Raw genomic sequence first — 27,458 nt, 5'->3', positions numbered from 1 at the left:
TGGGTTTTTTATGCTCGCGAATCGTGATAGTGTCGTAATTCCGAGAAAATGCGCGTAAATTGAAAATTTTATTTGGTTTGTCGTCGCGGTTCGAGATAATTTTACGATGCGATGTTTGTATTGGGTATTGGGTTGAATTTGTTTTCCAAACGAGAGCTTGGATGGTGGGTAAATAGGTCCTGGAGGTGATTTTGTTTTGCGAAAGAGACTGGCTTTTTTTTTAGTTTGCCTGGAATTTAAAAATTGGAGAAAAATTCATTTTTGAAGTGACATTCCTGGAATTTTTTGATGGACACGTGAAACGGTCGAGATGTTGTCCAATGAGCTAGCACAAAACAAAATTGAAGGTGCTAAAGTTCATTTTTAGCCTTTCCAGAGCGATTTGAAATTTCTGGAGAAATTTGAAAACTCGCTAGAGGCTCCAAGGAACTCAAATTGTGATTGTTTTCGAGCCGTGTGATCGTCTGGAAACGCCTGACGATATCGATTTAAGTAAATCTTTCATTGTGTATTTTCTTTGAAAAATTGTATTTTTTTTCACTTCATCTGGAATTTACAAAATTGGTCAAAAATTTACTTTCGAACTCAAAATCATGGAATTCCGTGGTAATCGTCTAAAATGGTCGAGAGGGTGTCCAACAAGTACTAGCAAAATTTATAGGTGCTAAAATTAATTTTTGTTCCTTTCAGAGCAACTTGATATACCGGTAGATATCATGGTGAAAATTAAAAAATTACTGGAGTACGAGTACTCCAGAATGGTCCAAAACGAGGAGCTGTTGATGTGTGGGAGTTGAACTAAAATAACACAACTCACATTGGTTCGTTTTGCACAAGAAAATTTAGGTATATCTTATGAAAAAGTTAAAAATTGCCTTGAAACAATTTTTTTTAATTTTTAAAATTTTTTTAGATTTGCCAAAAATTTAAAAATTAATTTTAGCATTTTTAATTTTTACCAAAAAGGTTTCAAGACATGCTTTTACCGGCTTTTCGAAGAAAAGTCAGGTACTGTATTTGTCTCAACTGTGACAGTTTCGGTCCGGAGTAAATTTTCTTTGCGTTTTGGGGTGTTGGGATCATTGTGGGACCATTAGTTTTTTTTCAGGTTTCCTTAAAGTTTATATATATATATACTGTCTTAGAGTACATTGCGAGATCCGACGTATACACAGGCATTACGAGATCCACCCTAAAAAATTTCGAAAAATGCTAAAAACTCAAATAATAACCCTACAACTTCGTTCGAACGCACGTTCCAGTGTGTAATCAGTGCCTTTCTATGCATTGCCGCCATCAATTTCGCGATCCGCATAAACCGAGATCCACTAACGGCCCGAACGTGATTTGGGGGTGGATCTCGCAAGATGCGTCGTTTATCTATTTTCAAAAATTGTATATAAGTATATAAATAGTAGGTAAAACGAGATCCGGCTGAAAATGGGTGTACAGGGTCCCCCGGATCTCGCGAGTACCGTGGCATATGAAAGAACTTGCGAGATCCGGCAAAAGGATCTCAGGATCTCGCAATGCCCGATTTTATATAAAACTGATCTCGTAATGTATGGTTTTTACATGTATATATATATGGAACTTGCTTACTATCCGAGACCCGGTACATCGTACTGACGATCCGAGGCCCGCGTCTTTGACACTTAGAAAAATTTTAAAGAGTGCCTGGTAAATTCGTTCGCGCATGCGCCTTGCTAGCGGCTATCAAGCCGGGTCTAGAACCGTTGGTGCGATCTCCAAGCAGTGATTTATACAGAAATGACGCGAGTATGAAGTTTCTGTGTGGGGTGAAGTAAGGTAAGCTGTATATACTGTAGGTATGATACCTACTTTGTGAGTCCCAGACAAAAATTTGTCTATAGCATCCCTGAAGTGTGTACACCATGAAAATATAGTTTTTAATAGGAAAACGTTCCGAGACCCGCTAACGGGCCTCGGAAAGTCGCGTCGGGCCTCGGATAGTCGATGTCACTTCCAGAAACGGGCCTGTATAAGCTGTAGCAAGCCTGTAGATATATAGATAAATATTCTAGGGGGTAAACTCGTAACTTTTTTATAGATTAACCAGCAAACTCATAACGTTTTGACAAACTCGTAACCTTTTTAGGACGTGACTTTTCGATGAGGTGCCATATGAATCTACAAGGTGTGGGGAGTCTACTGGCAAAGTTTGAGCAGGGACGTGAGATTGCCGTTTATACACTTTCTCTTTTGACTCAATTTTCAAATGAGTGCATAGCCTAAGTATTATGTACAAGGACATGAGGAAAAGGTGTTTATTGCCAAGAATCATTTTTTTCGTTTTTTACGTTCTTTTTGGTGATTTTGGTGGTTAAAGATGTCCTCTTTCACATGGTGTGGTCAAAAATCGTCTAAAATAAATTTTTGACTGCTCAATTTTAATTTAAAGTTGATTATACAGGTCCGAATTTTCGTGTTTTTCAGTCTAAACAGTGATTTTATGGGAAAAGTATGCATCCTAGGAAAAAAATGCAATGAAGGAAATTGTAGAGAATAAAATTTTCTTTCTGCTCAGAGCTGGTTATTTTTCTGTGGGATGCTTTGTTAAAAAGCTATTTGCAAAAAACAGAGACGTATGGGACTTTTAAAAAAAAGCTTTTCTGAAAAATTGATGTTTCGGCAATGAGATACCTCTCCACAGGTCACCCAAAAATCAAGTTAACGAATATAACGCGGCCTAACATCGAGTACTATCAGGCCTATGGGGTGACGCGTCGAGCGCATGCACAGCAACGAAGTTATAGGTGGGACGTGAGTTTGTATTTTATACAAAACGTTATGAGTTTACCTGTATGCGGCTATATATATATATATGTGTTTATGTACCAATTTTGTGGCAGAGTAAACTCGAAACCTATGAAATTTTGAACAAAGTGCTTTATCCCTCCCGACTGGTGTATTGCCGAAATTTTGAGATTTCGAGTTTTATTAAAATCGGTTTAGGCGTTCCTTAGATATTTCAGATTAAGTGATTTTTTTGCCATTTTTGCGTCCTTTTGCAGACTTCCTCATCAGTTTTGTTTTTGGTATACCTATTTTTAAATATTTTGCTTAGCAATAATCACTAACGTCTGTCTTTATACCCAAACGATTTCTCAGTTTATTTCTTGTTAGAAACTCGATGGAAAATCGGTTCAGGTGTTCCTTTGACATTTCAGCTTAGGTAGGCTTTGTTGATTTTTTTTGTTATTTTTGCAGACTTTTGCAGACTTCCTCATCAGTTTTGTTTTTGGTATACCTATTTTTTTTAAAGCATAAATGTTTTGCTTAGCAATAATCACTAATGTCTATCTTAATACCCAAACGATTTCTCAGTTTATTTCTTGTTAGGAACTCGATGGGTAATGATGGGCCGATTATTAATCGATTAATCGGGCCTGAAACTCTTTCGATTAATCGATTATTTAAAAAAATAATAATTGATCATGTTTTCTACGAAAAGCCGGTTCTCTCACGCTAGTTGCGTGAGTGTTTTTTTGATCTAGCTTGTTTTTGTTCAATCAGATAGAGTTTCAAAAATACGAAAACAAAAAAAATACGCGTCTGCAAAAATTAGAAGGTGCAGATTAGAAATTGAAAGCGTTATTGGTAACGGGTATTTAGTAATAGTCTACGCGTGACTGTTGCAACAAAGTACCTAGTTTAGACTAGAGAGGTGCGAGGGTTCTGCGCCAGGAATGAAAATTTTGGTTTTCAATTGTCTCAGAACCAACAGAATATGGCACTTGAGGAATTCAAAAAAGTATGACGAGGGTCTGAAGAGCAGTGATGAGAAAAATTAATTGTAGAAAGATAGGCGGGTTCTGCGCCAGGAATTGAAAAATTTGCCCTTGAATTGCCTCAGAACGAACAGAATGGGGCAGTTTGGAAGTTCAAAAAAGTATTATGACTGTCTGAAGAGCAGTGATGAGAAATAAAGACTTCAGAAAAGTACGGGGGTTCTGCGCCAGGAATGAGAACATTTGCCGTTCAATTGTCTCAAAACAAACAGAATGAGGTACGTTTCACAAATTGAAAAAAGTATTACGACTGTCTGAAGAGTAGCGATGAGAAAATATCGACTAGAAAAGCAGGCGGGTTCTGCGCCAGGAATGAAAAATTTGTCCTCCAATTGTCTCAGAATGAACCGAATGAGGCACTTTGAGAAATTCAAAAAAGTATAAGGAGCAGGGCTTCAAATCCGTACCCGAATACCCGCACAAAAATCCATAAATTTTCGTACCCGTACCTGTTCCTGATGAAACCATTTCGAACCCGGATACCCCGAATACCCGATAGATCAGGTAATACACTCGGGTATTCCACCAAAATTGAATCCAAAATAGCAGAAAATGAAGAAAAATTGACTAGAAAAGTAGACGGGTTCTGCGCCAGGAATGAAAAAATTTGGCCCTTGACTGCCTTAGAACAACCAGACTTAGACAAGATTTTGAGTGTCTGAAGAGAAGTTATAAGAAATATTAACTAGAAAAGTAGGGCGGGTTCTGCGCCAGGAATGAAATAATTTGACTTTTAATTGCCTCAGGACGAACAGCATGAGAAACATTTGACATTCAAAGAAGTATAACGAGTGTCTGAAGAATAAGTGGTGATGAAAATCGTTGACTAGAACAGTAGGCGGGTTCTGCGCCAGGAATGTAGAATTGACCTCCAATTAAGTATGTATAGTAGTACTAATTATTAACGAACCTTGACAACACATCAACAACGATTAAACTTGAATTTTTCTCACTTGAAGAACATTTCACCCACATCCACACCTCAAAACCGAATTTTGAACTACCAAAGTTGATTTTTCGTTTTTTGACAAATTTTTGAAAATGGCAGCTGAAATATTCCATTGGTTTGTTTATGTATTTCTGCAAAAAGAATAAATCTCAAAAATGGATCATAAAAATCGGTTTCTATACCGAAGTTGAATTGCGTTTATTTTCGAGTCGATCTGAATCCTCCAGTAAAGTTGATGTGAGATAATTGAATTGAAAGAATTAGTCACTGTAGTGGAAGGAAACTAAACACAAATATAGACCATAGCGATCCTACATAAATTTTACCTCAACTGTTTATCAAACAGTCAGCTGTTCTATTACACATACTATTAGCGATCCTATAGGACATTTAATGAAACTATTAATCAACACAATCAGCTGATTTACCTAAATAAACAAACTGTCAGATATTTAATCTACTTAGCGATCCTATGGGAAGTCTACTATAACTAATTTCAATATGATTAGTCAGCTGTTTTATTTTACCCTTAAGGAATATCCTCAGTTAGCTGATAGGTCTTATTTAACCATTCATTTTTATAAGAAACTCAATCAGCTGATATAAATCTTAATCAGCTGATGCTGATACAGATTCCTCATCAGCTGAGAAGCTAGTGCACCCACCTTTTTCAGAGTATATAAACCTTTGACTATATAATACGGGACTGCTAGCAACACTAGTTAAATTACACGTGAATTTGATAACGTCGCGAGGCCAACATGTATAACGTTATTCCGGTTTATAAGGCTCTGTTCGCACCCTCTCTTACCGCACTTCAGTGGAATCACCCAAGTGAGCGTAAACAACTAGGGCGAATTCCACTAAAGTGTGGTGAGAGAGGATGCGAACAGAGCCTTATAGAACGGACATGTTGGACCCGTCACGTTCATCACTGCTAGCAGTCCAGTATTATATAGTCAAAGATATAAACTCAGCCAAATTGCTGGTAAAATCAGTTCTCTTCGGGCTATCGAAGTCTCTTCTTTAGCCTAAAGAGCTAGGGAGGTCTACCTTAACATAGGTGTAGAATTTTGCTTATGTGTAGACCGCACTTCATTGATTCTCATAGTGTCTGCTTCAGTACCATTTGAGATCTTTGGTTAGCCTTATAGGGATCTCATTGATTCTCATTGTGAATACTTAGTACCTATTTGAGATCTTTGGTTTGGCCTTTAGGGATCTCATTGATCCTCCCAGTGGATACCTAGTACCATTAGAGATCTTTGGTTTAGTCTTATAGGGATCTCATTGATCCTCCCAGTGGATACCTAATACCATTCGAGATCTTTGGTTTGTCTGAACGTGCAAAAGTTAAGTTAACCTAACCTAACCTTACATACATTTGGGACCGGTTCCCTTAGAACTGTTCGCGACTAAGTATAAGCCGTGTAAAGTTCGGTTAAGTATAATTCGCGTATAAATCACGCGTTTCGTGTTTTAAAATAAAAACTTTAATAAAAACTTAAAATCATTTCGTGTGTTCGTTTCTTTCCACTTATTTTGCACAAAAAAAAATATGCTTATTTCATGAAAAAGATTTAAAATCGTTTTTAAAACAGTTCTTTTGAATTTCATATCTTCAAAAACTCGTTAAAAATCCAAAAATCAACTTTAGCCCCTGACAAGGTTACCAAAGTGTTTCATGACTGGCTCCTTCGATCGTGCTTGGTTTTGTTCAAATCAAAGAGTGAGAGTTCAATACCTTTTTCTTGCAAGCATAAAAATTTACCTGTCAAAAAATTTAAAATCTGATGAAATCTACAAAATCATCTTAAAATGCTCTAGAAATTTAAATCATTGCATTTGATGAATTTTTGGAAAAATGATCCCAAAACTGAAAATAGGTTCCTTTTAATGGGTAAAAAAATCCGAAGTTATAAATTCTAAAAAATCAAATCTTTTTAGATTTAAAAAATTAAAAAAAAAACGAAATATTGAGTTTGCACATTGAAAAACTCTGAAACTTTGCTGACATCATTTTTAGAGTATTAATAGGTATAGGTAATTATTCCCTACCTACCAAAAAAAAAAGATGAAACTCTTCACTTCAGAATTATTCTACAAAATCAAGTTTTTTCCCCCAGTACTTCATTCGTATTTTTTTGCATAATTTGTCATTCTTTCTGTATATGTTGGTTTCATTTCAAGTTTGCAAAGTTCATGGTTTTTGGAAATTATATTTTCAAATTTGCTCTCCTCCCCCTCCCACCACCATAGTAAATGAATTCTGCAACGTTTCATACCTGCGAATGACAGAAAACACATAGGAAAATTTCAGTTCATTTATTTGTTTATAGCGTGTGAAAGACAGTTTAATTGAAACTCGATCAATTAGTATCGAATTGATTGATCTTCACTCACTCGTATGTACAATCATTCATCTAACTTCAATAACAATTTCAGCGCCTTACTCGCGATATTCGTCGATAAAAAATAAATGACCATCGACGACTTACACCAAAGGTACACGAATAACAAGAGAAGAAAAGAACGAAGTAAAGAATTCCTGTCGTTTGAAAATTTCATAACTCTTTTTCTCGTTTTCGCTGTCAATTTCGACCTCAGACCACACAATAAAGCCGAGTACGGGACAAAATCTCAACTAGTACGAAAATATAGCCCAAGGTAGGCAGGTATTTGGACGTTTGCTGGAATTTAATACGAGTAATATTTTTCACGACTTGTTCGACCGTAAAAAGCTGTCTTATTGGCATTGTAGTGTACTATATACCTACCCACCTACCTACCTACCTACCTAAACCGTGGACAAAGTTGAGGCCACAGAGAGAGGAAGACGAGATACAATGGGTAGTTTGCAAGCTGCGAAGGCGTAAGAGACGAGTGAAAGGGGTCGAAGGGTGAGACTGGAAGGTTCGCAAGGTAGGTATTCGATGCTGCGTGGGTTTATGACTCGCCATAAATGCGCTTTTTGATGTTTTTACAAATGTTGGACGCCGAATTTAACGTTTGGGGGTATTTTTTATCCTAGCAGATTTTAAATTACCCGCACAGAGCCCACTTCGTTGGCTGAGGCTGTTATCTTGGCTCGTGTTTTATTTTTTGTTTTCTCGGTCGCGTTTATTTTTGTTTACGAGGGTCTATAGATCTACGTATAGAGTTTCTCTGAAGATGGTTAACGATTTTGAAAGCTTATTTTAGCATTATTTTAGGACGACGACGCGACGTTGACTTCCAGCATTTATTTAAAATGACGAACAAAAAAGCTGCGACATGTTCGCTCGTATGCCTATCAAATTGTTCACAGGAAATGTTACTTTTTGGATGAGGTGCAGGTATTTTCAAATTACGCGAATAATAAAACCCTAAAGCTACGTTATAAAATGCTGTTTGATTTACAGCGCGAAATTTCACTCATTACAAACGCGTGTATCTGGCTCGGTATATTTTAATTAGCTTTTCGTTTTACGTGCGAAATTCATCAACGAAGAGTTAAAGAGTAAAACTAAACGAGACCGTTGATTGATTGAAATTTCAAAATTTTCTAATTCAAGGTAGCTACAGCCAAGCCTTTCGGTATGTGTACCTACTTTTTGAATACTAAAACACGCACGAACAATCTTCCACCTGGTACGGCCCATTAACCTGTATCTGTACGCAATAATGTTTACCTTAAAGAGGTGATTCCGCCGGCTCCACATTACCTGGTCTCTCTTCCTTTAATTTTCAATGATCCGTCGAGTAATTTCTTAATTGTATTTTTAACGTTTACGTGCACGATTTTGAATCTACCTATAATTGGGTGGTTGAAATTTTTTTCAATGGTTTTCAAAATTCCAGCAAGAAATACTTGCTGACATATTATTTTCACGTCAATTACATATATGTATTCAAGAGTCATAAAGGAAGCTGAAACTGAACAGGGAGGAAAAGGGAGTAGCACAAGAACCTACAATGAAAACTTTTTCGTTTGAATTTCGAATGATCCTATCATTCGAAACTCTCATCTCGATTTCAATTTTCACCAACACTCGCCAACTTTTAATTCCAATTTCTCCAGGAGAGGAATTGATGAACGTACAGGGGTTCTAAGAGAATACAGAGCAAACACCCTCGTGTACATTATTCCACCTCGACGAAAACGTGAGATTATAAATCAAGAGGAAAATACCCAAGTTCGCAGCGGCTTATAAACTGAATGAGTACTACTTACAACAGTAAGTATTACATCGTGTATACGGATATGCCAACTCGTCCCCGCACTTCTCCTCGTATTCAAAGATCAACACAATGTTATTCAATTTCAAGACGCCGGAAAATACGAGTATGGCTCGAGGTGGCGTCTAACAATAAGGTGAACATTTCCTTTCTTATGCACATACCCAGACCCACTTACTTTACATACCTTCCAAGTATACGACGATGAAGACGACAACGAAAGTGACATCGTCGAATGCTGTTGCAGCTACAAGTAGTAAGGTGAATTGAATGCTGCGAGATGAATGACTTTGTATGCATAGATTTGCATAAAAGAAAATTGCTCTTTTAACCACATCGTGAATTTCAAGGGAGAGGATGAAACAGAAGTCCATTAAAATCTCAACAGCAATGACAAGAAACCAATCTCCAGTTGGGCCATTTGCTGGAACCTCCGGCGAATTACCAATTTTTACCCTCCAGACGTTTTAAATTAGCCCTCCTCTAAACGTGAAAGGAGTAAAAAAATGAACTTATTTGCTCTGTAATTTTTGTTTATTGGACATTCTCTCGAACGTTTCGGAGGGGTATCGCAGTTCAATTTTAAACTTATAGTCATTTAATTAGATAGAATTAAATGACTATAAGTTTAAAATTGAATTTTTTGACTAATTTGAAACCCTAAAATTCAGAAAAAATGTAAAATGTCGAATTTTAAAAAATGAACAAATGTGAAAACTATTATTTTCAAGACATTTTGGAACCGTCTGCGTGATTTAAATTTTCTTCAAAAATTTAAAATAAATTTACCATGGTCTTCAAACTTTTTTGAAAAACGGTTTCTGAAAAAAAAAATGAAAACTCTCTAAAGGCTTCAAGATGGTCTAATTACCACTGTTTTCGAGTCTGGTGGTTATATAAACATATCAAACAGTAACTCGACGAACGAATCACTGGTGAGTACATTTTTTGAAGATTTTATTTTTTTCACGTCTTTTTCTGGAAATTTACAAATTGATTAAAAATTTACTTTTTTGAACTGGCACTCCTGGCTTTTGCGATAACCACCAAAAAGTGCAGTGAAGGCGTCCAATAAGCATCGAATGAAGTCATACGTGCTGAACTCAATTTTTAATTGGCCCTTCCACAGTGATTTGAAATTTTTGCAGATATTGAAAAACTTCTGGAAGCTCCAGAAAGGCTCAAAATAAGTGGTTGTTGATGTGGGGGGGGGGTCGAATGGAGGAAATTATTCATATTTTGTTCATCTTGCTGACATGCTGACACAAATTCATGTTTCATGAAAAAGTTTGAAAATCGCCTCCTAATCCTTTTTTTGGATTTTTTTAAAATTCGCCAAAAATCATAAAATGAACTCAAGTGTCTAAAATTTCAATTACAGGGGTTTTAGATCATGTTCTTCATCTTCCATTTTATACTGTACAATTATGGTTAGTTTTCTTTGAAAGGTGGGTCATTCCACACCAATTCATCCAAGAAGTGGTAAGGGGGGACGGCAATATTTTTGAAATTTTCCCTGTGGAAAGACCTTCCGAAGGGATGACCAAGTCCTTTTCTAAAATCATTCTATGTCATAAAAAGAAAAAAGGAATCAATTTTCGCTAACTAGGAAAGGATAATGATATAAAAGATCATGTACTAAAACCCCTCTACCTAACCGAAATTTCAGCCCTTATAAGTTCATTTTTCTGGGTCATTCCACGTAAATTCGACCAAGAAGTGCTAAGGGAGGTCGACGATTTTCATGGAATTTTTCCTGTAGAAAGACCTTTTGAAGGGATGACCAATGGCGCAAATCGCAGCCTTCTAGCCCTTTTTTTTCCATTTAAACCATGAACAAAAGTTTTGGTTGGTAAAGTTAACCCATTTGACCCCTATTTTTACGTATCCGTTGAAAAATTTGAAAACCCTTTTTCACTCGGTGAAATGAACTCATCACAAAAAAATTAAAATTCAAAAATAAATAAACGATTTTTAATTTTTTTGTTGTGAGTTTAATAGTAGAAGAGCTATACCCACTGCGATTGCCCTGAAATAACTGAAAGCTGGGACTGGTCTCAAAAGTTAGTATACATACCCCTATTTTAAAAGCACTCGGTCTGCCAATCCGCAGCTGCTGCTTTAAAGCTCAGCGAAAGCTCAAAAGTTCACAATTTTTCTGAACTTCTGCCCCAGAAAACTGATGGCTCAAATTGGTGCCAAATTATAGAATTTTTCGCGCTGAATCCGAATATGTAGGTCTGCCGACCCCAAAGTGCTGCCAAAGCCCCGCCAGACTGGTGTAAAGGGGGGTCAAATTTCGCAAATTTCATCTTTTTGGGCTAAATTCGCATAAAAAGCTATAAAATCGATTTAAAAATGATTTTCAAACAGTTTAACGAAATGCTCTATGGGTAAAATGATTTCTAGATGCCAAAATTTTTCAAAATTTTCATTTTTTGGGGGTGGGGCATAAGGGGAGTGTCGAAAAATTTACCAAATATGGCCTTGTGATACATCAAAATATATGTTTTTTGGACCACGGAATTCGATTATGGCAATATTTTTCACATCACCCGGTCCCCCGACCCGCAGCTGCTGCTTTAAAGTTCAGTGACAGCTCAACTTGAAATTTACCAAATTTACTCCCCCTTTGAATCGGTCTGGCGGGGCTTCGGCAGCACTTTAGGGTCGGCAGACCTATATATTCGGATTCAGCGCGAAAAATTCTATAATTTGGCACCAATTTGAGCAATCAGTTTTCTGGGGCAAAAGTTCAGAAAAATTGTGAACTTTTGAGCTTTCGCTGAGCTTTAAAGCAGCAGCTGCGGATTGGCAGACCAAGTGCTTTTAAAATAGGGGTATGTATACTAACTTTTGAGACCAGTCCCAGCTTTCAGTTATTTCAGGGCAATCGCAGTGGGTATAGCTCTTGGACTATAATTTTTATCAACTTTTTCATGAAATACTTACATCAGAAAGAGGTCAAAATAAGACAACTGAATGAATTTGGATTTTTCTTATGTTTGGAATTTGAAAACTGAATTTTTTCGAAATTTGATTTTTTTTGTGATGTGTTCATTACATTGAATGAAACTAATGAAAAAATTTTTCAACTTTTTCAACGGATACGTAAAAATAGGGGTCAAATAGGTCAACTTCACCAATCAAAACTTTTTTATGTTTTAAATCAAAAAATCACATTTTTTGGCAAACTTTCAATTTTTTAAAATCGACATTACGAAATAATGCCATCCTAATTTTTTGATATTGTGTTGTTCAGCATAAAAAGTTGTCCATAATATGTATATTTTTTTCAGAATTTTTGAGAGTCGGAACGATCTGAAAACTACGTTTTGAAGCTTTTCAAGCTAATTTTCTGTACAAAAAAAAGTGGAAACACTGATTTTTATGATATCATCAAAAAGTCTTTCAAGACCCTTAACTATTGGAAAAAGCTCCATTTTGTTAGGTATCGCGGTTATCGAGTAGTCCACTGCTGAAATGGATGATATTTCAAGTTCACCGAAAACTTTGACACCCCCTAGCAGCCTTTAAAAAAAGGGTTGGAAGGCTGCGATTTGCGCCATTAGTCGTCCCTTCAAAAAGTCTTTCTACAAGAAAAATTTCAAAAAAACCGCCGACCCCTCTTACCACTTCTTTGTCGAATTGACGTGGAATGACCCAGGTTGTGTTTTAAAGAAGTTTCGAGCAAAAAATGGAGCCCTTTTCATACGATTTTTTTAAAAGTGGAAAACTCAAAAATATTGTGGAGGATTCCAGAGAGCTGTTCAATTTGACTACCTACATAATTGAGTTGAGAAATCGTAAATGGAGAATGAACTGAATTTAAGTCTTTTATTTTTAGATTTTTTCATGGGAAATGTTGCTTTTTAAATTCTCAAAAATCCATCAAAATTCTAAATCTACAATTCACTCTTCGATATTTCGTCTGCTAACGTATTTTTGAATGATTTTTGAATTTTTCTTCGTCGGATCTAAACTTTTTTGTACCATCTGAGGCATCTCCCTTGTAAAGGGTTATTTTAGAAAAACGTGGTCAAACCCCCTTCCCCTCCCATATTGAGATATTATTGCCAATCATCTCCTAAAACGATTTTTCCTGATCTGTTTCTGATTTTTTTTCCAAGCCAGAAAAAGTTAAGTAAAATGAGCTCGGCAAGATTTTCGCCCACACGTGTTTTTTCCTCATCTTTATCCACCGCAATTTCCTCGTTTCTATAGTCAACACTTCATAAAGCAGCAACGAAATCGTCCAGATTCTTAGGAAGATATTTTACGCCTCATTTCTCAAATAACCCCATCATATTTTTTTGGAAAATGAATAAAAGCTGCATGCACGAAGTAAGGGGGGAAAAACCTCACGATTATGACGAATGATACAAACGAGAGAGCAATGCTCTATTCTAGGTCTATAACGAGTTAGTATTTCTCTTCTTTAGGAAAAATATTTTTTCCCACCAAAGAAATACGGTTATCTGTGCGTAGGTATTTGACGATGAAAGATACCGCTTTTCCGCGTCCCTGGTCTTATATTTGTTCTTTCAACCCACCTCCTGCTGCTGTTTTCATCTCTATTCTCTATCTAGTCTCGCTGATATCCACCCACGTAGGTAAGTATCTATCTACGTGTTGTCAGTTTTGGAAAAACGTTCATGTGTGAGAGAATGAGAGGCCACCGAACGACGCCTCGAGAATTTTCCGCTTAATTATCATAGGTGGTTTGTTGGTTTAAATCACATAAGCAGCTCGATGGGACAGGAAGGACGTGTGCGCTGCTATACGAGTATGTTTTTTCCTCTCGACGTTTTCATCTTGGTTAAATCCTTTCGAAGGTGGCATTTTGTCGTGTTATTGTTGTAGAGGATTTTATCGAAACACCGTGTCGTCGTTTAGCAGCTTACCTACTCGAAATTTTTGATTAGCGAAAGGATCAAGAGGATGGGAACGTTAGGATGTTTGCGGATATAAAGATAGAAAGTGGTGCCTTTGTTCATTTTCTCTCGTTCCTAATACGTTTGTACGTTTATGTATACTTAGCATATACGAGTAGAAGAAAGATGTGTTGTGATGTGGGCTGGTATGCAGGGTAGGTTAGGTACCTACATTTTCAGGCTCACGTAATAGTACGAATGATGGTGTATAAAAGAGTCGAGGAAATAAATGTCGACGAGACGATGGAATTTTGAACGGCTTAAAATAAATCCGCGTTAAAAGCCGTCACTTCGTACTACGTAGTATGTAAAATGTCGAGTATATTATTAAGATTGCGAAATGTATGTTAAATGTGTACATCTAGTATACTGAATGAGGGTGCGATATAACTTTGGAGTTATTTTATTTCATTTTTTGTAGCTGTGCTTGTAAACGACCGACGATAACAAGTGCTGAAAAGGTAACCAGGGTATGATAAAATACAGCAAATTATGATATGTACTTAGATTGACTAGTACCCCGACATATGTACAGCTATTAGCTGACTATATAGCTGCGCATATGTGGATACTTAGGATATTATACAACGTGTTTGCTTTGATTTGCATATTTTGAACGTACAACGACGAACGGACGCTTAACGTAGACGAAACATATCCTAAATATTACGTACAATTAAGTAGAATACGAGGTGAATGTCGCAGAAGAGCTGGATTCAGGGATTACACCAAGTTAACTTAAGCTGCCGAGAATATTGCATGAGTAGGGCTCGTCGAATGAAGGAATTTTAGGGATACATGCTCAAAATGTTTCCAGAGAGTCACCGATGCAGAAATTACTTTTGCATCCACTTCCGAGAGCATTTTTCCAGTAAATAATCTTCCTCCAGTGGTTGTACAGAGCTACAGACTGAGAAATCGTGCATAGATGATAGAATAGAACTTTTCATCAGAGAAAAACAATTTTTGGGAACAAGTAGGGTTCACAGAGATAATAGAGAATCAAGTTTCTCATCAGCGCAGTTGATTTCATTTTCGATTCCTGTCTAGGGAATCTTTTAAACACACACTCTCCGATTTGAACGAAATCAAGGTAGGTTGAAAGAGCCTGTCCTAAAACCTTCGTAGCCAAAATTTCAGACACTGAAATTCATTTTCAAATTTTTGACGAATTTTTGCAAACTCAAAAAATTTTTCAAAAACCTGCAAGGGCAGTTTTCGCTTCTTCATGAAACATGGTTTTTTTTAGCACAATGACCCTATGTGAATTTCAATTCTTTCGAATCAACTCTCACACATCAACAACTGCTAGATTTGAACCATTCTGGAGCCTCCAGCGATTTTTTAATTTTTTGCAGCAATTTTAAATCTCTCGATGGAAGACAAAAAATGAACCTATAGTTCCTGAAACTCTGGTCAACGATTGGACATCTTCTAGATCGTTTTAGATGGATACCACGAAATCCCTGGAGTGCGAGTTCAAAAGTGATTTCTGAAACGATTAAGGAGATGTCCCGTAAGCACCAACTAAATTTGAATGGACTGAAATTCATTTTTGACCCTTCCAGAAAGATTTGAAATGTCTGGAGAAAATTTCAAAAATCGGGTAGTTTCAAGTTCAATATTTTCAAAATTTTCAAAAAAAAATCAACGAGAAACCTGCTCTACTTTCTGGCCAAATAAATCAATCTGGAAAGCATCATTTTTCAAAAACTTTTTAAAATATTTATATTTGTACCCTCAAACATCTTTCATTGGAACCTGAAATGAATGCTGAACTGGACAGAATACTGAACAGCATGAACTGAATACTGATATTTTAATTTAGGTATTTTTAGTGGTAAGTATCCCAGTCTGTCACACAGGAGACCGGGGTTTGTCTCCCCACCAGGGAGCCAGGCCTCTTGGGCCAACTTGGGGTAAGTACAATCTACACTACAACTGCAAGTCCCAGGAGTAGAGAAGACAAACCTTAAGAGAGGTTTGGAGCACCCACGTTTCAGAGGCAGGTAACTCATCTTTGGCAGGCTGGACGCTGAGGATGAGACCAAGACCAAACCTAACACCTTGGCATGTGCCCAGCATCAAAGCTGCAACCTGAATGGGCTACAACATCAAGCCATCTCAGGAAGTAGGGGAGAAGAGAAAACAATCAGAAAATATCCCTGAAGCAGTAACAGGAAGAGCAGCGAAGCTTGCAAACCCCAATACTCAAGAGTCATAAATACTGCTAGTGCTAGGCACAAATCCTGTACAAAAGCGAGAATTTGGTGCTAATAACCAAACCTTGAGAAACTCGGCTTGATGGCGCAGAGGGCGGCCCCCTTATCAAGCTACATACTTCCTTGGGCTAGAAACCCGTAGAAGCAAAAAAAAACAATTTCTCAAGAAAACAAAAATAAGAAGAAACCAGCTGGAACATCAGGGAACCCTGTTGAGCAGCAGATAATAAAGCCCACTCTATGGCAGAAACGAAACAGGCTGAAGATTGCTGACAGGAAGAAATGGCAAAAACACGTTGATAGAATGCCTGATGAACGGTCCCCTTGAAAAGTCAAAGGAATACACTCCAACTAGCAGGAGAAGCAGAGGAAGACTGAAGAAAAAACTTGATGATACATCTGCAAGCAATTTGTCTACAGTTTACCAGATGGGCTGAACAGCTCCTGGGTCAAAGTTCAATGATGGTGATGAAATTTTTTTTATCAATTCATCCATTCAGTCAGTCCTTTCGTCTTTTTGTCTTTTCGTCTTTTTGACCCAAGTAAGGAGATGTGGTTGAGACAAATACTGCTGGATTTTCAAATTCAACATTTGTGATCTGTCACAAGAAACCCAACCTAGTATCCAAAATGTAAATTTTACAGGAAGGGCATTTGAAGTTTTGAGTCAATGTATCATGTGATCTAAAATTTGTAGGTCTATGAAAATTGCACCACTTTTGGCCCCCATGAGTGCCAACATTACCCGATTTTTTTTTCAGAATCATCGAATTCAAGGTTACCAAGTCCAATAATCAAAATTTCCCAAAATCAATTTTTTCGATTTTTTTTTAATTTTTTGCCAAAAATGTTGCGAAAACTAACCAAGGATGAATTTATTAATGAAGAATAAGTTATTATTATTAAATTTATCACGTTTCTTAACAAATTTGTTCAAGGTGAGAAGAGTTGATTTTTCCAACTCAAGCCTCACTCAAATTTCAAAATATGGCACAAATCCTTCAAATGTTGGCCGATTGTTGCAAAAATTTGCATTTCGACTACCCAAAACATACCTTTTAAGAAAAATCAAAAAAAAAATTTCAATTTTTACTGTAGTTACTCTTATTTTCTTGAACTCAGATTTAGGGTCAAGAGAATCGTTCGCGAACGTTTCAACCACCACAGTCGGATTCAGCACCCCACCCCAAGTACTACTAATATCCACCATAAAAAAGATATAGATTTTTTGGACATCAAGTTGGTTTTCTCGTGACAGATCACATTTTTGAAAATTTCAACAAAAAAAAAACAACAAGAAGCCTACTCCACTTTGTGGCCAAAATTGAACAATCAGAATTGAAAACACCAGTGGTTGAGACAGACGTGTGTGTGTTCAAACCCAAGTAAGAAGAACCTGTGCCCCTGTGGTTGAGACAGACACCATCAAAAAACAAAAATTACCAGAAAATTCCCAAAAATTTTCAGAAATTTCCCAAGAATTACCAGTAATTTATCAGAAATTACCAGTACGTAATAACCAGTCATTTACCAGTAATTACCAGAAGTTTACCAGAAATTGTAAATCACCAGAAATCATTAGTTTAGAAATTATCAGTTATTACCGGCAATTTACGAAAAATTACCTGAAATTACCAGAACTTATTGTAATTCAGAAATGACCAGTAATTCACCAGAAATTGGCAGCTATTCACCAAAAATTATTAGAAATTTACAATTTACCAGCAATTTACCAGAAATGACCATCAATTCACCAAAAGTCACTAGTAATTTACAAAAAAAAACTGCCCGTTATTTATCAAAAATCCCAATAGTTTACAAAAAAATTACCAATTTTTACCAAAGATCACTGGTAATTTATCAAAAATTTGCCAATTTACCAAAAAAATAACCAAATCCACAGTCTATGCAATGAATGTAATTTTTACTCCTGGAAACGTCCTAAATTCTGCATTAAAACAGCGTAACAAAAGGTATGCAGGTTCCTACCCTCAAATAGATATGCATCAGGTGAAGAATGGGACCATGATGAGGGGTTGGCAACTACCAAGTGCACAGTACGTACAACAAGAAATTAACGAAGAAGTATTTTAATGAACGTTTCCACGAAATTAATTCAACGTTGTTGGGAAAAGTTTTCATCACATGTCGAAGCAGTAATTTTCTTCCGTCGTGTTGAAAATACTCACGGAGAAGTACACATCACTTCTCGTCTCTTGTCCTGCCCTGTCATTTTCGACGTCGACGTCGTGTCGTCGCTCGAACGTGAAATATTCGCGTATTATACTTATACTCCTTTCAGACGAAGATGCGATGTCGAAGACGCGAACGCGATTAATCGACGTTTATTAAACGTGAAATTAAATTCGTAAGTAATTACGTATTCCAGTGTTACCATTAATAGGTTTTTAGGGTACGTTCGTGCAACGATGTTTTCTTCCAAGTGTTTCTGGCGTTATGTTTACAGAAGTGGAAAAAAAACTATCCGACGAATACGTTTACTTTACTTACGTGTGCATTTGACGCCAATATGCTTAGAAACACTTCTTGTGCCAGATTTGTGTGGCACTCAGGCTCACACGAAGTAAAGTCGTCGTTCACATTTGTCACGTCATTAACTGCAAAACACGTGCCATGCGTATCTAGTTCCAGCCTACGTTCTTCTGACAATAAGAAGAGTTTTTTTTTCTCGTTGAAAGTACACCGTACGACGTACACCCTCCTTTAACCGTATTATCTTATTCTCGTTATACTCTGATTTTGATTCGCAATCGCGTAGGCGAATTCGAAAAGATACACGGTTGCGGCGAACAAACCAGAATTAGAAGATTCGTATTTCGTAGTCCCCCTCTTGTTCCTTCTTTGCCACAGCTCATTGTCAACTTTTATATTTTACGAAAGAATGGTTCTAGCAAAGAAAAGTTATTATAAGTTTTTATGAAATTTTAATGAAACAAATCCACTCGAGAAAAGTTTTCTGCACTTGTTGTTTTTGCCGAGACGCCTATAGCGTCGCTGACCTCTCCTCCTCTTTTCACTACTAGCTCGGGAGATTTCTATAAAACTTGGATATACTATGGACAAGTAGGTATTAGCGGTTGTCTCCGTGTTGAGTGTAGCTTTTCTGATTTCCCCCCTTTTTTTAAAAGTAGTTTTAATGGCGAGTTATGCGTCGATGGTGTTATTATCTACTACTTCGAGTAGATTAATAAATTATAGTCAAGTGTGTTGGTTTTATTTGAGGGCTTCCGGCTTATTCTTTATGAGCGAATTTTCACACAAATGAGAGAAGTCTTATGAGTAGGAATGTATTAATAGTCCAGTCGGCATTTTTGCAAGGAATGTTAAAGGGTCAAAAAGAAAGAATTTGTTGTCATAAGAGTATTTTTTCGAGAAGGTGATTTCACATTTTAAAATCGAAATGAATGAGTCAATTTAATGATTATGGTATATGCGAGATAAATTTTTAAGGAGGAATTTGAGTTAAAAAATCGTTGGAGATGCATGAGAAAAAGTTATGAAATAAAGTCAAAATGTTCTAGGGAAATACAAAGTTCAAGGCTTTGAGCCCCTAGCATGAAGCCAGGCAGTCAAAATTTTAGACTTTCCAGCATTTTTACGCAATTGAAAAAATAAATAGGTAGCTCGAAAAAAAATTGAACAAAAAGTTTACAATTCAAATGCATTGAATACAAAAAAAAAAATGAAAAAAAACCAATGCATTTGATCTAACTAGTAGATATATATTCTTTTCGCCACATGAAAAAAAAACAACAAAAACGATCATCAAAGATTCCATTTTTTCGAATGTTCAAATCAAAAAAGTTTCAATATAGCCTACATAATATGTATTTTTTACAAATCAAACTAAAAAAACAAGTACTTGGTGCCAATTTTTTCAAAAATTCAAAAATCGAAAAAAAATAGCTTGGTGGGTAATTTAAAAAATTTAAAATAGATAATTTTTTTCAATTCAAAACTTTGATCGAAAATTTACAGTAAGAACTTTCTATGAAAATGTCTTTGAAACAGTCACTCTTCCCTCTCTGAAAAAAACCTGACATAATTTTCCTTCATGACAAATTTCATTTTTTCAATTCATCAAAATTTTTCAACTCTTTCAGAAATTTAAAAATGGGAATTTTGAACCAATGTTACTGCAAATTTATTTAGGTAGGTAGTAGGTACCTAATTCAAAAAATTTGGAAAAAAATTGGAAACCCATTCATCACTGAGAATGCTTGTGATCAAATCACTTCCCACCCCCCACCACCAAAAAAACTGTTATTATTTTCCATCATAATGTCAATTCTTCGGGTAAAATTAAATTCTATACCTACTTTTAAATTATTGAGAAAAAAAATGAATTCGATTTATTTCATTCAAACTTTTCATTTCAAAAAACGTTTTTTATGGAGAGGAGGGGTTGAGTATTATTAGAATAATGTTAAGAATTCAAACGTGTTTTTTTTGGGGGGGGGGGTGTTTTTAATTACTAGATTATTACACCCTTCGTAAGGAGACCAGTATGTTTTTCTCATATTGAAAATTGGTAGAAAAATTTTCTCATCCTTTTATCTTAAACAGCGCGTGTTTTGTGTGGCCTGGTGTACAAAACGACTGCTGGCAGTGGGCAAAACAATGTGTTCCCTGTCAAAAAGCCAAAGTTTCACGACACACTCGTTCTCCACTGGGAGTTTTTGAAAAGGTGCCTTGTTTTAACCATATACATGTGGACATTGTCGGCCCTTTGCCTCCTTTTTGCAGTAAGGAATACCTCCTGACAGTGATTGACCATATGTCACTCAGGCCAGAGGCATACCCTCTTAGCCAAATCACCTCAGCAGCAGCTAGAGAAGCGTTAGCTCGCAAGTGGGTCCCTCAATTCGGAGTACCAGCAACCATCACCACTGACTAAGGCTGCCAGTTCAAATCAGATTTATTCTCAAAAATATCTGCTGTTCTAGGCTCAAATGGTATACTCATGATAGCCTACCACCCTCAGGCCAATGGAAAAGTTGAAAGGTGGCACAAAACACTCAAGGCTGCAATGATGGCGCATCAAACTACTGCTTGGATGGATGTGTTGCCAGCAGGTCTGCTTGGCTTGCGATCAACAATCAACAGCAAACTCAAAGTGTCTCCAGCTCAGATCACACTCGGTACCAAACTCCATTTACCAGGAGATCTTATCGCAGACTCACCTGAATTGAAAGATGCACTGGAATTTGTCCAGAAGCTCCAATCAGCATTGAGGAGTGTTGGAAAATTGTTCAGACAACATGGAGACTCACCTGTTTTTGTGCCAAAAGTGTTGGACACATGCACACACGTTTTCCTACATGTTGAAATTCAACAAGCTTCACTCATACCACTGTATACCGGACCACATCGCGTAATTCGCCGTAAAGACAGAGCAATTGAGGTAGAGGTCAACAGAAAAGCTGTTTTGGTATAAGTGGATTGCCTAAAACCAGAATACTTAGCGCGTCTGTGTCAGACATCGTCAAAACAAGGAGTCAGATCGAGGATACCGCAAAGCCTGAGCCTACTCAGATATCTGAAGGTAAAAAGCAGCATCCGAAGTGGAAGGTGCATTTCAAAGGCGTTTATACACGATAAATGTATTCGTTTTGCAAAATCTTTCAAAAATTGTGTCTTATTCTAGTCTTTTTTTTAATTTTGTTTTTTACAGGGTGTCCAGAAATATTGAGTACCCCTAAAAAAGTTTTCTACTAAAATACTTTGGTTGGTCACAGGGAATGATAATAATGATAGCACATGACTGGTTGTTGGACTGGAGAGATAACATTCCACCAATCATATGCATCTATTTCACCTTGCCAACCTATATTTTTAATGAAAAACTTTCTTAGGGGTACTCAATATTTCTGGGCACCCTGTACAATTTTTCTACCTACTTTATTACCTTTGTGGTTTTTTTTTCAAATTTTTTGTGTATATATTTTAGCGTTTTAGCTTATTTTTCTCGCGAGTCCCTCGCTTAAGGGGGAGTACTGTGGCGTATGGGCTGCGCTTCATGCGCCTTAAACTTCACCAACATTGCCCCAAATGCACGCGTCGTTCACCTAGCTAGCATACCATGTTAAGTTCTGCTCGATGTAGTTTTTATTCATTCTGTTTATCTCTCTCGCTTGCATCAAATGTAATTTTATTGTGATTAAAACCGTTATATTTTCATGTCAATTTATGACTATTTATTTCCAAATGGTAACAAGTTTATTGGGGCTTAAATTCCCAAAGAGCTGAAAATTCTATGAATTTTATGAATTTTTGCCATCATCTCGTATGAGGAAAAAAATGAATAATTTCCAGCATATTGGTGCTTTATCAAGAAGTGTGTTATTTTTTTTTTAATTCTCAATTTAACGTAAATAAAATTACCCCGAGCTGAATGCTTCAGTCGACCCAGCCTACTACCTACAAATAATAGGTATTCTAATTAAACTTCATTACACAAGATGTGATTGAATGAAGGAAAAAAAACTATAGAATTTTTCAAAACAGTCGAATACTTTAACATTAATTAACATTCTTCAATGGGCATTAAATTCTACAAAAATCAGCTCTGCAGCGATGTATAAGCCTATAGCTCATCCACCATCAAGATCAACTCGAAAATAACTCTTTCAGTAACATCTCAATCCGACCATTTCTCTCACATACTTTCAACTTTTCAAAACCGGGAAAACGCCGAGAACAAAGGCTGGGGAAAAATGCCATCAATACAGTAAATACATACATTTAAATTTCAACTCAGCTACGCCTGCCTCGACCAACGCCGTCAATTTTCTCTCATCGTGCTTCGGAATGCGGCAACGTTCGGCCAACTTTTCAAATTATTTCAACGCCCGTCCGACGTTAAAGAATTTAGAAAATTTTTCGACCGAGTGGCGACTACGCTGCAGCGCTGCTCTGCGTCGGATATTTTCTTCACAGACTGCGTTTCGAAACGACGATGAAATTCCATCGCCGCTCCCATACGACGCTCGGTTTACTCGAACTCGAAGTTGAATAGTGTGTGAGAAATAAGCTTGGTTAGGGTTAGCCAGGCTAGAACTCAATTTTCTTTATAATTAACTCGCAAACATTCTAAAGTGGTACACTGTGTATAAACCAATTTGATTTGAAATTATGGTTCGGGTAGTCTTTGAAACTTGATGTAAGTCGATGTAGACTTTTTAATATTAATAAACTGTTGCTGTGGAATTTTTCTTTCAACGGTAAAGTGAAGTGTAGCGTACAGGACGCTTTGAATGATTTTCAATTATTTTGGTTCACAGCTCTTTGCAGTAAAACTTTCACAAATGAGGCAAAAATATTCCATCATCGAAAACATTACTTACATTGCGTAGAAAAATGAAATAATTATTCACCAGCTATCATTTTGCTCTTCATTTCTTTACTCAAGTTTTCCTCATTTTTTTTTGTGCAGATAAAGATGAATATTCCGACACCTGGTCTGTTTCCCAGTGGTGACATTAAAAAAGATGGATTCGCATTGTTCGCCAAATTCGTACGTACCAAAGATGTGGACGCGATGGAGGAAAATTACCAAAAGACATCCAGACAAGATAAAATCAAATTACAGGTAAGTTTAAAATTTATATTAAGAGCTCTGGATTTTATAACTCCTACCACATCTCCAAGCAAGAAAAAAAAAGCTACCATTTTTGAGTCTTGGAATACGAAAGGACAGATATTCAGGCAAATTACATTTTCATTTTCAAGGCTTTCTTTCTCAAACCGCAACTTGTGGTACTGTCAAGGGTGTGAACAAAACACATATCTATGTATGTATCTATACTTTGAAGAAAAACAGTATGTTTAGGTATCGTGGTTTCAGCCAGACGAGACGAAATTCCGAACAATGTGGCTAGATAGGCAGGCCTGTGGATACGCTTTTGGTTTGGTTAAATTCCCTGAAATTTTACATGTTTTCAAAAACTAAATTTATACCACGACGAGACGTGCTTTCACTAGCACAGTTATTTCAATTTCTCTTACGACTTAATCATCTATCTCACCAATTTTCGCACATGTACCACCCACGTCTCCACGTATAATTTTTTAGATGTTTAGTTAGATAGGCATATCCTTTGAAATCTAATCACGAGACTACAAAAGAATATGTAGATATGCTACAAACACAAGCCCGTATTCCTTTTTTTTCCTCCTGTAGTCATATGTATAAGAAGCTTAGTGTACTGTGTACTGGCACAATATGTATAGCCTGGGAAACACTTGGTTAAACTTTCTGCGGGCCGAGCTCAACTGAGCGAGTCAAGTTGTCCACCGAGACTATTTGGAATAAACGTATTATAAGGATAACGTTTTTTCCATGTTTTTGGTACTTGGTGAAATAACCACCATAACTTGCTGGACGATTTATACCGATGGTATTTTTTCAGAAACGAATGCGTAGGCTTAATTTGCTTCTCGTTCAACTTTTTCTTTTTCTTCTTCTACGTCGAGTAAAACATATTTACATGCCAGTGGAAGATATTCAGAATCAAAATTCACTATTTTCAATCGATCCGAGGGGTAAAAATAGAACATATAGGTACCAAATTTCATGATTTTCCCTCCACTTTTGACCATTTGATGTTCAAAACTGAACCATAAAAATCATGAAATATGTACACCAGAAGGCCTAAAATTTTGGGCAATACGTACCCAATCTTGAGTAAAAATGATCAAAAACTTACGAAGCATTTGCCAAATTTATAGTTGAAAATTATTTGGAAATCGTCAAAATTGTCGAAGTACAGTTTTGTAAAAAAAAATAAGTCAATATAAATATCTATAAAATGTGTTGAAATTGCCAGAAAAATGGAAAAAATGGCTTGAAAGTCATAATGCAAAAATTTGTAAAATATTTCACCAGCTGCTCTGTATTGTACGAGTAGGTAGCTGAAGTTTTCTCGAATCATTGCAAAAATTGCACAAAATTTTGTGAAAACAAGCTAAAAAGTCGACTAGAAAAATCAGCAAAATTGAAATCGAAATCTAGAACTTTATGGGTGGGGGGGGGGGATTGAGACATGAACAATTAGATGAAATTATAATGAAAACTTGAAAAAATTAGGTAAATTCATAAAAATAGGTATGCCTAAAAATGACAAAAAGTGTTTCAGTACACGATTCGATTATAATCTTACAATTGTAAAAATTGCATAAAATTTATTCCAAAATTGGCACAAGAATGTAGAAAATTTTTTAAAAATCTGCAAAACAAAGCTGCCGAAATTTTTGAAAATGTACCCAAAAGTTATTAAAAATCGGCGATGGTCACACAAAATTTTCAAATGAAGAAAATTATGAATTCAGATACCTACCTACACTAATAGAAAAATATTTAAACCAATCTAAAGTCATGGAAAATTAATGAAAACGTGATTAAATTATCAACTATCAATGTGAAAAAATAATTGAAAGTGCCCAAATCTACGTTTGGAAAACAACTAGGTAAAAGAATTAAAATTTATTCAACTTGGCATAAAAACGACTAAAAATGATAAAATGTACAAAATCATGAAGAAATTTTTCAAAAATTGTAAAAAAATTGAACAAAAAAGAAGTGTAGATAAAATCCTGAAACCTGGTCTGGCTGAATCAAGGGTAAAATCACACCTCCGCCTTGCGCTTGGATTTTATTTCTAATGGGCTCGGATGATATCCCTTGGTGAGAAAAAATTTCCCAGAGTTTCTTGACCCCTTACCCCACCCCTTCCGGTATTTTTAGCCGTTTTATTGCGTTACTTTTGAAATTTTCTTATTTTGGTAAAAGTGAAGGAAAATTTTTGGTTCCTCGGCACAAAATTACATCTTCTGAAGGAGTATTTACGATATTTTTTTCTTCATCATTTTCATGTTTTTTTTTCGCTATTTGAATCTTTCAAACGTAAAAAAACTCAGGTAAAGCAAAAAGAGTTCAGTTTTTGAAAAAACTGTTTTTTTTCAAAATGTAGAATCTTCTTGCGTATTCTTTAGTTTTCGTTTTATTTCAATATCCTGAGATCCGAAAATTGCAAAAAACTGTTATGAAATGTACATTAGGTATACTTATGTATTTTCTCAATGAAAATGGGAGTTTTTAATTTTATTTTTTCGGAGCGTACTAAGAGGTTTGAGGAAATCAATTGCAATTTAAATTTTTTGGTGCCTTACAGAGAGATTTGAAATTTCTGGAGAAATCATAACTTGCTGAAGGCTCCAAAAAGTCAAATTTCGAATGTTTCCGAGTGCTATGATCGTGTCGACACACCAGTCAAAATATTGCCGAAAAAGTTCCTTCTTTGAAGATTTGATTTCTTTCACTTTTTCTGGAATTTTAAAATTGATCAAAATTTTACTTTTGAACTCGCCGTCCTGGAATTTCGTGGTAACCGCCTAAAATGGTCGAGAAGTTGCCCAATAAGCACCGACCAAAGTTATACGTTCTAAAATTCATTTTTGGACCTTCCAAAGCTTATTTTCACACCTTCCAGAGAAAAATTTCAAAACTTCCTGGAGGCTTCAGAAGAGTTCAAAACTACTAGTTTTTAGTGTGTGAGAATTGAATTAAAGGATTTATTCACATTGGTTCACTTTGCTCAAAAAAATTGTATTTCATGAGAAAGTTGAAAAATTGCTTTCAAAAGTAAAATTTTGACTTCCTAATTTGAACCATTAAACACAAGATTTAGGTGACCTTTGCTCTCATTAAATCACACCAATCGGGGTAATTTGATAGGTTACCCATTCTTCAAACAATTACGGACCAGTTTTGACCTTTCTACACGTATCGAGATTCGCACTCTATCACATCGAGGGTCTATTTATACCACATTATACAAATTAATTTCGTTAAAGCACGAAATTACGCCAGGGAATTAATCATCGATCCCGTTTCTCGCGAGTAACTAATTTGTTAATAAAACCGTAAAAATTGAATTTCAAACCGTTCGAATGTGGGCAAAAACTCGGACACAATTCATTCATGTTTCCTTTTCAACATAGAAATGCTTGGCATTGCGACGACCATTATGATACCGGTGGAGAGGGCGGAGGAGGGGACACCATTCGAGGGATGAATACGAGCAGCAAATTCAATTATTAACGGAAGCTGCTATTTGTATATCGTCGGACTGTCGAGAGTTAGTATATCAACAGTTTCACGTAGCCAGGGATAGAAAAAAATTCCCAAAGGTGGGTATATAGCAGACCAGACCAAACAGAGTACGAGTAACTATATTATACGTACAAGAACTGTAGAACGATGAATGGGTGGAAAAAAATCATCCGTAATAAAATATCAAAC

At 36.2% G+C, this 27,458-nt stretch overlaps 1 protein-coding gene across 2 annotated transcripts in view; it reads left to right on the top strand.

Annotated features, from left to right (window-relative positions):
• Positions 1–27,458, top strand: part of LOC135848099 (cationic amino acid transporter 2) — a 198,528-nt gene that overhangs the window by 100,467 nt on the left and 70,603 nt on the right. For both annotated transcript variants that reach the window (XM_065367878.1, XM_065367880.1), the window contains one exon: positions 23,592–23,747. In XM_065367878.1, coding sequence (XP_065223950.1) covers positions 23,598–23,747 — 150 coding nt within the window. In that variant the 5' untranslated portion in view covers positions 23,592–23,597. The remainder of the gene's footprint in view (positions 1–23,591; positions 23,748–27,458) is intronic.

This window comes from Planococcus citri, chromosome 5 (genome assembly GCF_950023065.1).
Source record: "Planococcus citri chromosome 5, ihPlaCitr1.1, whole genome shotgun sequence".
Taxonomy (NCBI): Eukaryota; Metazoa; Arthropoda; class Insecta; order Hemiptera; family Pseudococcidae; genus Planococcus; species Planococcus citri.
Note: the sequence above shows the minus strand (reverse complement) of the source record. Positions and strands in the feature narration are given on the sequence as shown.